Source organism: Gregarina niphandrodes (assembly GCF_000223845.1).
Source record: "Gregarina niphandrodes unplaced genomic scaffold scaffold00004, whole genome shotgun sequence".
Taxonomy (NCBI): Eukaryota; Apicomplexa; class Conoidasida; order Eugregarinorida; family Gregarinidae; genus Gregarina; species Gregarina niphandrodes.
Window position 1 is genome coordinate 476,485 of NW_011645775.1, and position 12,433 is coordinate 488,917.

Genomic DNA, 12,433 nt, shown 5'->3' on the forward strand with positions numbered 1-12,433 from the left:
GCATACCCCCTTGCTTGTTGTCNCGGACCAAACCCCCTGTGTGCCTTGCAATGAGATGATGACCCTGCTCTTTCTGATACCACCGCACGACAGTGATGTCAAACAGCATGATGACTGTAGCATAAGAGGCATACCCCTTGTCTGTTGTCACGGACCAAACCCCCGTGAGCCTGGCAATGAGATGATGACCCTGCTCTTTCTGATACCACCGCACGACAGATGATGATCCTGCTCTTTTTGGTACCGATTTTATCAGCTTTTCATTAATAGTCTCGGCTTCCGAAGTTATATTCCCTGTGGCCTGCAGGCACACCCGAACTTGGTCTGAGACTGCACAGGCACAGTTCTGACTAAAATTAAGAACTCATGGTCGGAGCTATCACCGCGGAGCCGATACACTTGCAATACTACGTAGATCTGGCGCCCTCAGGTCGGGCATCTTGCAAGAAATGTGGCAACCTAATCTCTTTATATAGCGCGAGGTTTTGCCGCAAAGTTCGATCTCCATGGCACGATGGATTTGATATTCAGTACAACCATTTGTGCTGCGGAATCAAATGGGCCAGGAAACTGGACGAAATCCATATGCTAGGGATGTTACCATGGCGAGATTTGCAAAAGGCGGCAGATCAATGGGAATATGATTTGTTAGTCAATCGAGAGGAATTGAAAAAGTACAAGCTTTTAGTCAATGGCATCGGAGTGCTGAGACAAACTATTTTGGACAGCAAGATGAATGTTCAGGCCATGGTCAGTATACTTTCGTTTAATGGATTCTCTGCAGAGATATTTACCCATCATCACGGCGCAATTTCGATTGTCCCACACGTGTTTGCTGATTGTTTACTACGCGGATTGCCTCCAACCTGTCCCTTATGTCAACAAATGACCTTGTTTCCGGCCGCATACTCTTATTACTGCATTGGTTACATTGCGCCTACTACCAAATGTGATTACTGGCACTCCGCAAACCCGTGTTTACCCAATCCTGTTTCCGAGCAGATTGCACCCCTTGACGGGCGAAGCAAGTTCATGATGGTACCGCCTCACATGGCAACTTTACCAATCTGGAAAAAATTAGGTGCTATTTTGAAAACAATCAGCGCTAATGCGGAAACTGCTGGGCTGCAATTCAATGGAGAGCTAAAGTCCAAGGTTTTGGCTGGTACCCGCAAACAGACGTCATCAATAGATCTCGACAAGTTGCCTCGAACGGCGTTGCTCACGGGGATGTTATTCAGCACGCTGGGAACCTTACGGCATATTGACAAAGATAGTTTTGCTGGCGCTGTAGGAAGATATGGTGGCAAGTGGGTGAATGACCCTAATCAATTGGGAAATCCTCCTATTGGCTGGAGGTCGTTTTGTCTGGTTGATGGGGTTTCTTGGTCACAGATACGGCAGAATGCAAAATCGCAATCTGTGTTACAGACGGGTGCTATCATTGTACGGGAGGAATACGCGGTGGCACTTTTAGCTAAGGGTGAGGAAATATCTATTGACACGGAGTCCGGAGACGCGACGGTTTCCTCCAAGACATGGCCCGCTGGACGTAACTTGCGGTTAGCTAAACAGATGAAGTTGTTTCGATTGGATGGTGTTCGTTCGTTCGACGCCCCGATTCCGGCAATTGAAGACGCTAACAATGCTGGCGGTGGCGGTGGGAAGCAGCCTCGTATACAGCGGCATTCTCCGTTGATGCAAATCGATGTGGATTTTCCGCTTCCAGAAGATGGATTAGGGAAATTCAACCTGTCAATTTATGTTGACCGCAACAACAATGCTTATAACACACGCGTGTGCTATGTTGATTTAACGCATAACAAGAACAGCTTTTACGAATTACAACTGTTGGAAGTGTCTAGAATACGCAGCGACCTGAATAGAAAGCGGCGAGGTGGTACAGTATCTCCCAAGAAGTTGGTTAAAAAACAAAAGACGAACGAAAGCGAAGAAAATGGCAAACATACTGCTGTTGACGAGAATCGAGGCGTTGGACAGCGTAGCGTAATGGAATGGGAGGAACTAGTGTATAACTCCGAATGGATTGATTACGCGTCAATGGATCCTGACGAATATGACGAGATGTGTGCAGCGAAGATTTGTAAATATTTTCTTTTCAAGAAGTGGGGTCGCTTAGGCGAAGACGATCGGACCACAAACAACTCAATGGCAGAGGAGTATGGAGCTGACTTAGAGGGATGTATAAGTGGGTTCAGAGAGAAATTCTTCAGTTTGACAGGCCTTGATTTTAACGAACGGTTCAGTAGGAAAAAGATCGTAGGCAGATATCAAGTCGTGGATACAAAGGGTTACGATAGAGAAAACAAGGATCCTGAGGTCCCGCATTTCGGGACCGAACAGGAAGGGGATATGTCCCGGGACAGCCTTGATGGCCAAGATAAGGCAAGTGGCGAAGATAGCTTGGGTGCAGCCTTCGGCGAAGTTAAGTTGTCTGGAGAGAACAAGGTTGTTGGCAAGGAGTTACTTGCTTTAGTGTACAGCCAGAGCTATATTTCTCGTACCATTTCAGATTTGAATTTGGATGTTACGAGATTGGATGCTTTATCAAGAGACCAAATTCTTACCGGTTATGCTTTGTTGACCGAGATGGAGACGGTCATTCGGGAGGACACTGGGAGCAAGAGAGTGGATGAAGGATTACAAAAGAGAGAGCAGCCGCTCGAGAAGATGAGAATGAGCCAGAAACTGAAGGCGTTGAGTAGTTCTTACTATGCGCACGTACCTCATGTGGTAACGGGGAAGAGGACCCTGCCGGTGATTGATACTCCCTTAATTTTGAAGCAGGAATGTACGCGGCTGGAAACGCTACTTCAAACCATGGAGTCTGCTCACATCATCAAGTCTACATCGCAAACGAAAGACCAGTTGGCTTCGAATTGGTTTTGTAAAGTCAAAAGTGAGTTGATGGATGATTCGGATATATACAAATTATTGAAATTATACGTTCTTCGAGGACACGGTTTAACCCATGATTCTATGACCATAAAAATACATAGTATCTACGAACTAGACGGCGGAGCTACCACCCCTGCCATCAGTACTCGAGCAATACTACACCGTAAGTTATTATGGCATGGTACGAGAGTGTCGAACTTAGCATCCATTTTCAGCTCCGGGTTCAAAATTGCACCACCCGAAGCGCCAAAATCGGGCTACATGTTTGACAAGGGCGTCTATTTTACTGATACCTGCTCCAAAGCTGCACAATATTGTCACAGCGAAATTTACGGTGATAAGTCAGTTCTATTTCTGTGCGAAATTATTCTAGGAAATGTACTTGTAGCATATGAAGCAAATGAGAGTATCATCAAACAATATGACATCGGCTGTCAACTTGATGAGAATGAACGACCAAAACAACAGTACCAATCTGTGCTAGGCTATGGACGACTTCAACCAAGCAAAGAGATTTCTGTGGATATGCCACACCCGATTCTTATACCGATTGGCGCCCAAAAAAAGGTCAATAGGAAACCTTTACCGCAGCTCATGTATAACGAGTTCGTTGTCTATAACACCCAACAGGTCATACCAAGGTTTGCAGTGCTTGTTAATATAAACTTCAAGTCATTCAGTGACTAATCGGACAACTGATCAAGCAAGGTACGGACGGGCTAATCCATCATCTCTAGCTGACCAAGTAGAACGATTATCCCAAAATCGACGTCACGGAGCCAGTGGTGGCCCTTCACAATTAACCCTTCACAATCAACCCTTCATAGTTAGTTAGCCAGGCACAGTTGCCCGGCACAATTGCCCGGCACAATTGCCCGGCACAAATGCCCGGCACAAATGCCCGGCACAATTGCCCGGCACAAATGCCCGGCACAATTGCCCGGCACAGTTGCCCGGCACAGTTGCCCGGCACAGTTGCCCGGCACCGTGATGCTAGTTAGGTCCCTAAGGCAATTTTTTATTGAGGCCAAAAGGCGAGTTTGGGCGAGGGGGGAATGTTGACTTTCAAAGCCGTTTGCTCCTCCGGAGTTGTAGATATTTGGAGTCTATGTTCCAGTTGTTGTTGTTTCCTTCGAATGGACCCTTCGGGAGTGTGGAGAATGTCTGAATTGGTGAGTCATCTGAAGAGCAAGGATGGCCCGAAGGAGGTGGTGCGTCGCTTGAATAAAATCAAGACAGGAACACTTATGACGGTCAAGGACTTGGAGGCAGCTCTGGATGTGGAATTTTTGCCATGTCCCTCTGAGAAGAAGGTGTTGCTGCTCCGGAAGAACCATGTGATTAGTGCCAAGGGAAAGAGCTGCCCGGTGTTTAACGTCCTACGAAGTTTTGAAGATACGGATCCTGCTACCATTGAGGAAATGGAAATCAAGTCTGCGTTCAGTACGTTAGAGAGTATGAACATCGCGAAAGTGAAATGCTACAATGAAGCAAAACAGGAGGAGTACAGCCTAGTTAAGTGGGAAGGGTTAGATGCACGTGGTTATAATGAGATTTGCGAGTCCCTTCAGGATTCAGGACTGTGCCATCAGAATGTATGCTCACCGACGAAGTTTTTTCGGTTTAAGTATGACTCGAAAAAAGGAGAGTTTCTTCTCAAGAAGGGGTTCGAGTTCCAGGACGACATCGAGTTCGACGGCCGCAGAGGCTTCTTTGTGCCCGGGTATGAAAGCAACCACAGCGGCGACTTATGCTCCTTTATCCCCAAAGTCGACACCAAATTGGCTCTAAAAATTTGGAAAGATGCGGTAGCGGGAGCAGAGGCGATTCAGCAGTCAGGGTGGACTATGATCGATTGGCATCCCTCCAAGATCCTTGTGCAACAGCCTGAGGTCTCTGGTCCTGAGACCTCTTTCAAAGTATGGGACTATGTCGCTACCCGAAAGAGGTACCACTATGGCCTGGTGAATCCTTCCTGGATCAATGCTTTGCGAGAGAGGAGGCAGACGGAATTTACTGAGAAGGACTCCACGGACGTTTTCCTGATGATGATGATGCTCATCATGCAAGAGAGCAAGGCCGACGAAATTGTCAAGGCTGAAGCCCTAAACAAAGCTAACGAGTGGCTGGAGACCGTAGACAACTTCCAGCAGCTGGCCACTGAGGTCAACGAGTATGCCGAGGGGCCGATTGGCGTCGACAGGACGCCCCCGGCGAACAAGCGCCTGGAAGAAGCGTTGCGAAGTCGGCCCAACTCCACAACCCCTCCTGGCAGCTGTACGAACTCGAGCCCGGTATATTCCTCGTTGGAGTTGTTATCATCAAGGCTTAGCACTGCACTGCCGGACGAGGGGAAAAGATCAAAGCGTCCATCTGGTTTCCGGAAGCTGCTGACTAGTCTCTTTGGGCGCGGCTCGAAACGTTTGTGATCTAGCTGTCGGTAGTCAAACCGTCGGTAATCTAGCTGTACCATGCTGGCTTCGGCTAGATTTTGTTTCATGGATAGCTCTATCCCGGTTCTGCTTACTCGCGTTATAGTTGCTGTACGTTTTTGGTGGAACTTTTGCTGTGCCACGCCGGGATTAAAGTGGGGATTATTTTGGCGGAAAAATCGGGACTCGACCCGCAATGTCGTACCAAGAAGGACTGACGTTCGACGACGTGTTGATGTTGCCCAACTACTCGGAGGTGTTGCCGCATGAGGCGCTGTTGCACACACGTTTGGCAGGTGATATCCAGTTGAACTTGCCGCTTCTGTCGGCGGCGATGGACACGGTGACGGAAAGTGGTATGGCCGTGGCCATGGCGGCCGCAGGTGGGTTGGGTTTCATCCACAAGAACATGACGGCTGAGCGACAAGCGGCCGAAGTGAAGGCCGTCAAAACTGCGCCCGTCCCCGAGGGCGCGGAACACGCGGCTGTTGATGCCCGTGGCCGGTTACGTGTCGGAGCCGCTCTCGGATGCGCTGCAGACACTCTAGACCGTGCACGGGCACTCGTGGACGCAGGAGTCGACATTTTACTGGTTGACTCCTCGCACGGCCATAGCAAGGGCGTCATGGAAACGATCCGCAAACTGAGGGCGCTGTTCCCCAACAGGAAAGCGTCTGATAGACAAGCCCATGACTCCGTTCCGGACGACTCGGACTACAGCCGGCCCATTCCCCTAGTGGGCGGTAACGTGTGCACTCAGGAAGGTGTTGTGGCACTGGTAGAGAGCGGTGCAGACTGTGTTAAGGTGGGAATTGGTCCGGGATCCATCTGCACGACGCGCGTCGTCACCGGCGTTGGTTGTCCCCAATTTACGGCAGTGAGCGAGTGTGCGAAAGTTGCACGGGAATTAGATATCCCCATTATTGCAGACGGCGGGATGCGCTTTTCCGGCGACATCACCAAAGCACTGGCAGCAGGCGCCTCTTCAGTCATGATGGGCTCCATGTTCGCTGGGACTGCTGAGGCGCCGGGTGAGCTGAAACAAATCGACGGACGAGCCTTCAAGGTCTACCGCGGCATGGGCAGCGAAGGCGCCATGCGACAAGGCAGCGCCGACCGGTACTTCCAGACCACCGCTCGCAAACTCGTACCCGAAGGCGTGGAAGGACTCATCCCCTTCAAGGGACATATGGAAGATACCGTCTACCAAATTACTGGTGGCCTTCGCTCGTGCATGGGCCTGGTAGGATGTAAATACATTACCGACATGTGGACTAAAGTTAGGTTCACAAAAATAACTGCCGCTACCTTGAAGGAATCCCACCCCCACTCGCTCACCAGCATCAAAGCCGCAGCCAACTACCAGCTTGCATGAGCCAGTCGCTCACGCAATTTTTGCCATCTGCCAATGACAACTGCGCTGCTGCTTACCCAATCTGTCCACACCCAATCCGTCCACTCACCTCTCTCGGTTCTATCCCGCTCCTTGCACTCTTCCTTTCTATACCTTCTCTTCTCCTTTCGCTTCCTTCCTCGCTTCACTGAAATGCCTGCATCGCTTTCCGTCCATTCCCTCTCCGTGCTGCCTGCCTACTTACCTGTGTGTGCGTCTTGCGCCTTTTGTGCCGACTATCGTGCTGCTGGTGCTGACCCCGCTTGACCCCTACCATAGTCTCTCGCTGGTCCCTTTGCCGTGACCGGCCGCAGTCAACTCGTCAGGTGGCGGCCTGAAGAGCGTCTTACGGCGCGTTTGTCCGTTGGCGGACGGACAAAACGCAACGGGCGGGTGTGGAGTCCAGTTTTGGGACAGGTGAGGGGTCGCCGAGATAACATTCAGACAGCTCCGTCAACACAGCTAGATGTGCTCGATCGTGCGAATGCCGAGACGCTTTGCCTCGCTGTAGTAGTCCACCTTGTGCCCAGGCCTGCTCACCGGTGCGTACACCGGTAGGCCAGTGCCGGGCTGGCGGTAGACCTCAGGAGGCAAGTTGATTGGGTACGACGCCACGGCCGGGTCGGGGTAGGAGTGGCTGGAGTAGGAGGGGCCGCCATATGCGGGGCCAACGTAAGAGGGGCTAGCGTACGAGGGTGAAGAGGTGGTGTACGAAGGTCCCGCGTAGGAGAAGGGGGCATATGAAGACGCGGCGTATGAAGGACTGGGGGGGTAGGCGTGGGACGGACTGCCTGCAACAGGCATGCCCGGAATCGCTGGAGAGCCGTAGCCACTGTAGCTACGGTCATAGACCGGTGCAGCACCACGGTCGTAAGCGTTAGTCGTATGGTGACCAGCGCGGCCGTGCATCTGGGGTGCTGGCATCTGGCGTCCACGCATCTGGCGTCCATGCATCTGGCGTTCTTGCATCTGGCGTTCTTGCATCTGGCGTTCTTGCATCTGGCGTTCTTGCATCTGGCGTTCTTGCATTTGAGGTTCAGGCGGAGAATAGCCGCCTGCGGCGCAGGTGTGGCTTCTTCTCTGCTGGACTGGGCCGTTCGGCATCTGTGCCGTGGTCGACTGGAAAGGCGTTCCTTGGACGGGTGTGGTGTCGCTCGGCGGGTCAAATTTCAGTCTCGGAATATCGGGCACTGGTCTTACACCTGGACCCGGGTTATAGGTACTGGTCGCGGCGGAGTTCTGCGGCGGCGGGGCGAACACTGGCAGCTCCGTCTTGGGAATGCATCTGGCGCGGGAGCTCTCGTCCACTTTTCTCGGGCTCCTGATGTGGGCCGGACTGGCAGGCGCGGCTGGGCTTGCGGCCGCGCTTCCAGTCTGCCCTGGGCTTCGAACCGGCGCGCTAAGAACCGTTGTGGTACCAAGAGTGGTCGCTGCACCATTATTTGCCGCGCCATCATTTGCCGGTTGGTTGACAACTGACCTGTTGGCGGCTGACCTGTTCGCTGCCGGCGGCACCATGTTGGCCTCTGCTCTGTGCCTCAGCTCCGTGTTATAGTCCTGGTATTTGGAAACCGGGACGCTTTCACCGGTCCAAGGGTCCAGCACGGTCGCTTCCTCCTCCTCCTCTCTCTCGATTCCGTAGACGTACGGACTGTGGTAGAAGAGTCTCAGCCATCTCAGCTGACGTAGAGTCACCTTAGGCCACTCCTCGTCGGACTGTTCTTTTCCACCGTAGCCCCAGAACTCGGCATGCTTCAGCGCCCTAGTGGGGACCAGGCCCACCGTCTGGTTGTAGCGGACGATCGGCTCGGGACGGTTTGAGGGTGAGTCCTCGTCGGCGTTCACGCGCTTCACTTCTCCCAAACAGAGTGCCCCAGATCTCGCCGTCTGGCCGGGATACAGGTTTACATCTTTTCTGAACCCGTACACGGCTTGCAGATCGACCGGCTCCGCTTCACCTCCCAGCTTGAACTTGTAAGCCTTCAGGCCCGGGGGGAACAGACTGCCTCCGCGGCCGCGGGCAGCAGCACCAGGCTCCACCCCTCTTTCTCTGTTCATCTTCTCACGTCTCAGACGTTTCGGCTCCTCCTCCACAAAGTGACTCTTCACAAAACTAAGCGCTGACTGGCCCCATCCCAAAATACGACTCAGACCATCGGCACCAGTGCTCACAACATTTCCGTCAACCCTCGCCTCGGCTCCGACGCCACCCTTGGCAGTCGCATTTTTGTTTGCACCATTGTTACGTGCACCACTGCCAGACATAGGGGTGCGAACCGACTCCGGGGCCGACCGGGCAGACGCGGCCTTAATGGCGTCGGACACCTCCTGCTCAATGGTAACGTAGGCCATGGGGGGTTGCTTCGGCACCACTTGCGTGGGTACCACTTCCTTGGGTACCGCTTGCGTGGGCACCACTTCCTTGGGTGCCACTTGCGTGGGCACCACTTCCTTGGGGGCCGCTTGCGTGGGCGTCATCGGCTCGAGAGAGCTTTGGTCGCTGAAGACTTGGTCACCGCTACCGGCCAGCTCAAGAGAGGCGGGTACGTTGGACTCATCCACAGCTGGGGAGGGGACGAAGTAGTCGATGCCAAAGTTGCCCAGGTCGACGTTGAAGCATTTTCTTACTCCTTCCACGATGGATCCAAAGGTTTCCATGACTTCCAAAGAGAAAGGTTTGGTCGGTTTTGAACCGCTTCTTCTTCTCTTGAAGCCCTCAAAGGGTTCCGGGAACATGGGCCAACAGTCCAGATGGGCTATGAAGGGCTCGGTTCCATGGGGTTTCTCAATCAGTACATAGTTGTCTCCTCCAAGCTTGTACTTACCGTACTTGCTGTGGTAGAAGTCCTTGAAGCTGGGAACGTTCCCGCACAGGGACTTGTCTACCTCATCGGGAAGGTCGAGAGGCGCGTAGCCGGGAATGGTGTAGTGGGGCACTGCCGCTTGGGCTAGCAATTCATTTGCCCTGGATTGAGATTCTCCCTTGACGGCAGCCTCATGGGTGGCCTGGTCCACCTTGATGAGATTGCGCATGATGTTCATGACCACCTCCCACTCGTCGAACACGTCGTCGGCGAGTTTGGTGACCTCGGCATCTCTGGACATGACGAGTTCTAGGTACTCGTACATGTCGTCCAACGCCCGCTGGCAGGCAGACAAGTCGGACTGGGGACCGTAACGGGCGCGCTGGAAGTTGGCTCTGGCCTCGATCTGTTGCACGTGAAACTTAGCAGCCTCCGCCGCACCCATGCAGAAACGGTGGCTACAGTAAGTATCGTTCAATACACGCGTCAGAGCATTGTAGTCACGAGCCACTCTCTCCGTGGTCGAGTGTATGTGATCCACTGTATCACGCCACCAACTCGTCACACCCTCACCGAGTGGCACGGACATGAAACGGTCCTGAGTCAACAGACGCTCATAAGACGGCAGATCGTCACGAGTCATCACCGCTTCCTTCCACAGAGCACGCGCTCTCGCATAACTCGCAACTTCCGTATCAGAACCAGCCGGTTGAGCCAAACGCTGGTTGTGAACCGCATTCAATTCAGGCATGATACTGCACCTTATGCACCCTACTTAACGTGCATTGTGCACCTTCACCAACAACTACATTCATGAGCAACACACAAACAACACACAAGCAACACACAAGCAACACAAGTAAACCTATTCTCGTCGAATTACCAATTAGCAACCATTAACAATCGTTCAGTAACAAGTTTTCGTTTGCTAATAAGTTATCACGGCTGCCCTTAACTCCTGATCGCCCTCAACTCCTGATCGCGGCTGCCCAAGTTGGAGCGCCGTCCCAGTCGTACAGACCCATCTAACAGCCAGCAAAAATCTAAGACGGGATTCTGACGACTGTGTTAAAATCTAAATGGCAGAACCTGCCGCAGTCAGAACCATAGTTGGTGCTGTCCGAGGTCGGCAGTGCGCCTCACGCTGCAGCAGAAGTTGGCAAAGTAGCTTGCAGCGGTAAATCAATATTGCGCTTGGCTTCAATTGAAGTCAATGGAGGAGGTGAAAATCATGCGTATATGGTGTGGCCGCCAAGGTGTTTGTGGCCGCCAAGGTGTTTGTGGCCGCCAAGGTGTTTATTGCAACCAAATGCTTCCCAAGTGTTCGTGGCAGCCGTGTCGTTAGTATTGCCATTCGTCTCCGCTTTTGACTCTGCGGGAGCTGCGTGGTGGCGTGGGTGGTCTGGCGTCCAAAGTTAGCCAAGTGGACCGTACGTCCCTGGAGGCAGGGTATATCATCTTTGGTACGATGGTCAAGTCTTTGCGAACATACAGTAGAGCACCTGCATTTTTATGTGTATTACAGTAATCGGTAGCGGAGAAGAGGGTAATGAGTCTGCCAGCGGCGAAGCGTTCAAATCCATCCATAACACATTCGTGTGCACGGATGATTAAGTCCAAGTTGTTTCCTTCGAGGAATTCGACTACGCGGTCAGGTCCGTATCGGGTGATGTGTCCCGTGTTTTCAGGGTCCCGGACGTCGTTGGGTATGACGCCGACTTGGCTGTCGTTTTCAGTCGGGTCTGACCAGAGCAGGTCTGTAACCTTTTGTTCCTCGAGGGTAGTGGGTAGCTGGCTGACTTTCAGCGGTCTGCCGAGGCTGGCCACGTCGTCGACGGTGTTGACGTTGCCGCCGATGCCCCCGTGAATGCAGAAGATTCGGTCTTCGATTACCGCGCCGAGAGGAAGGTATTCGAAAACCATGTTGAACAGGTTCCAGCACGAACCAGGTTGGTCGGGGTCTTCGCCGAGGCGGCGGCGACACTCGTCCTTGAAACCATAGGTGCCGTTTATGGCCGCGTCTTCGTGGTTCCCACGAATCAGGTGGATCTGGCGGGGACTGCGGCACTTGAGAGCCAGAAGCAGACAGATGACCTCCAGCGAGTTGCAGCCACGATCCACGAAGTCGCCCAGGAAAAGGTAGTCAGTGCTATCAATGTCTCCTTGCACTTTAGCCAGCTCAGGAGAACAGGACTCGGCAAACCAGGCCTCATCCACGGGACACCGGTAGGAGCCAAAGAGCCGCATCATATCATAGTACTGGCCGTGGATGTCGCCAAACACCTTGATCGGAGCACGCAGGTGCAATACCATACTCTCGCGCTTTATCAAGTCGATGGATTTGATGATTAATTTGAGCACGTGTTCACGCGGAATGGAAAACGCAGCCATGGACGAGAACCTCGCCTCAACCATCTCCTGTGAAATGTTCGGCTGCAACAAACGCCGAATAAACATCTCTGCCAACTCGTCCGGTAACTCCGCGTGTCCCAACGCGTGCGCCGGATGCAATGGGGTCTGGTGTCCTCGAATCTTCTTACTCTCCTCGTTCAACCGGTCAATCGACACCTTCCGCACCATTGAACTGAAGTCCGAACGGTCGTCCACCTGAGTTATCACGTGGTTACTCAATTTCACATACTTCTGTCCCGCCGGTGTAGACAACGGACGCACGTCCACCGCCGGACCACGTGCCGGCGAGCTTACGGCAGCAGCCGCCCGCACTTTTCCAACTGACTGTCCTCGCGGCTCATTCAAACGAGTGTTACTCGGCTCCAACTCCCGGAAACGAGGATCCACCAACGCCAACAACTTAGTCCGCGCAGCCTCGTCCATGAAGTCTAAAAGACACAGCTAGCGGTTCGGGAGGGGGGAGGAAGGGGGGG

At 52.9% G+C, this 12,433-nt stretch overlaps 5 protein-coding genes across 5 annotated transcripts; 3 read left to right on the top strand and 2 right to left on the bottom strand.

Moving 5' to 3' along the window:
* Positions 1-366: 366 nt before the first annotated feature.
* Positions 367-3,606, top strand: GNI_035330 (poly polymerase; the record flags this gene model as incomplete). The annotated part of the gene is made up of 1 exon (XM_011130968.1): positions 367-3,606. One exon carries the CDS (start codon positions 367-369, stop codon positions 3,604-3,606), a length of 3,240 nt encoding a protein of 1,079 aa, XP_011129270.1.
* A 473-nt stretch (positions 3,607-4,079) lies between these two features.
* Positions 4,080-5,348, top strand: GNI_035340 (hypothetical protein; the record flags this gene model as incomplete). The annotated part of the gene is made up of 1 exon (XM_011130969.1): positions 4,080-5,348. The coding sequence occupies one exon, from the start codon at positions 4,080-4,082 to the stop codon at positions 5,346-5,348; it is 1,269 nt and encodes a 422-aa protein (XP_011129271.1).
* Positions 5,349-5,547: 199 nt separating this feature from the next.
* On the top strand, positions 5,548-6,726 carry GNI_035350 (inosine-5-monophosphate dehydrogenase; the record flags this gene model as incomplete). The annotated part of the gene is made up of 1 exon (XM_011130970.1): positions 5,548-6,726. The coding sequence occupies one exon, from the start codon at positions 5,548-5,550 to the stop codon at positions 6,724-6,726; it is 1,179 nt and encodes a 392-aa protein (XP_011129272.1).
* A 480-nt stretch (positions 6,727-7,206) lies between these two features.
* Positions 7,207-10,299, bottom strand: GNI_035360 (hypothetical protein; the record flags this gene model as incomplete). Its single annotated transcript, XM_011130971.1, has 1 exon — positions 7,207-10,299. One exon carries the CDS (start codon positions 10,297-10,299, stop codon positions 7,207-7,209), a length of 3,093 nt encoding a protein of 1,030 aa, XP_011129273.1.
* A 590-nt stretch (positions 10,300-10,889) lies between these two features.
* On the bottom strand, positions 10,890-12,383 carry GNI_035370 (serine/threonine-protein phosphatase; the record flags this gene model as incomplete). The annotated part of the gene is made up of 1 exon (XM_011130972.1): positions 10,890-12,383. One exon carries the CDS (start codon positions 12,381-12,383, stop codon positions 10,890-10,892), a length of 1,494 nt encoding a protein of 497 aa, XP_011129274.1.
* Between the last annotated feature and the right edge of the window lie 50 nt (positions 12,384-12,433).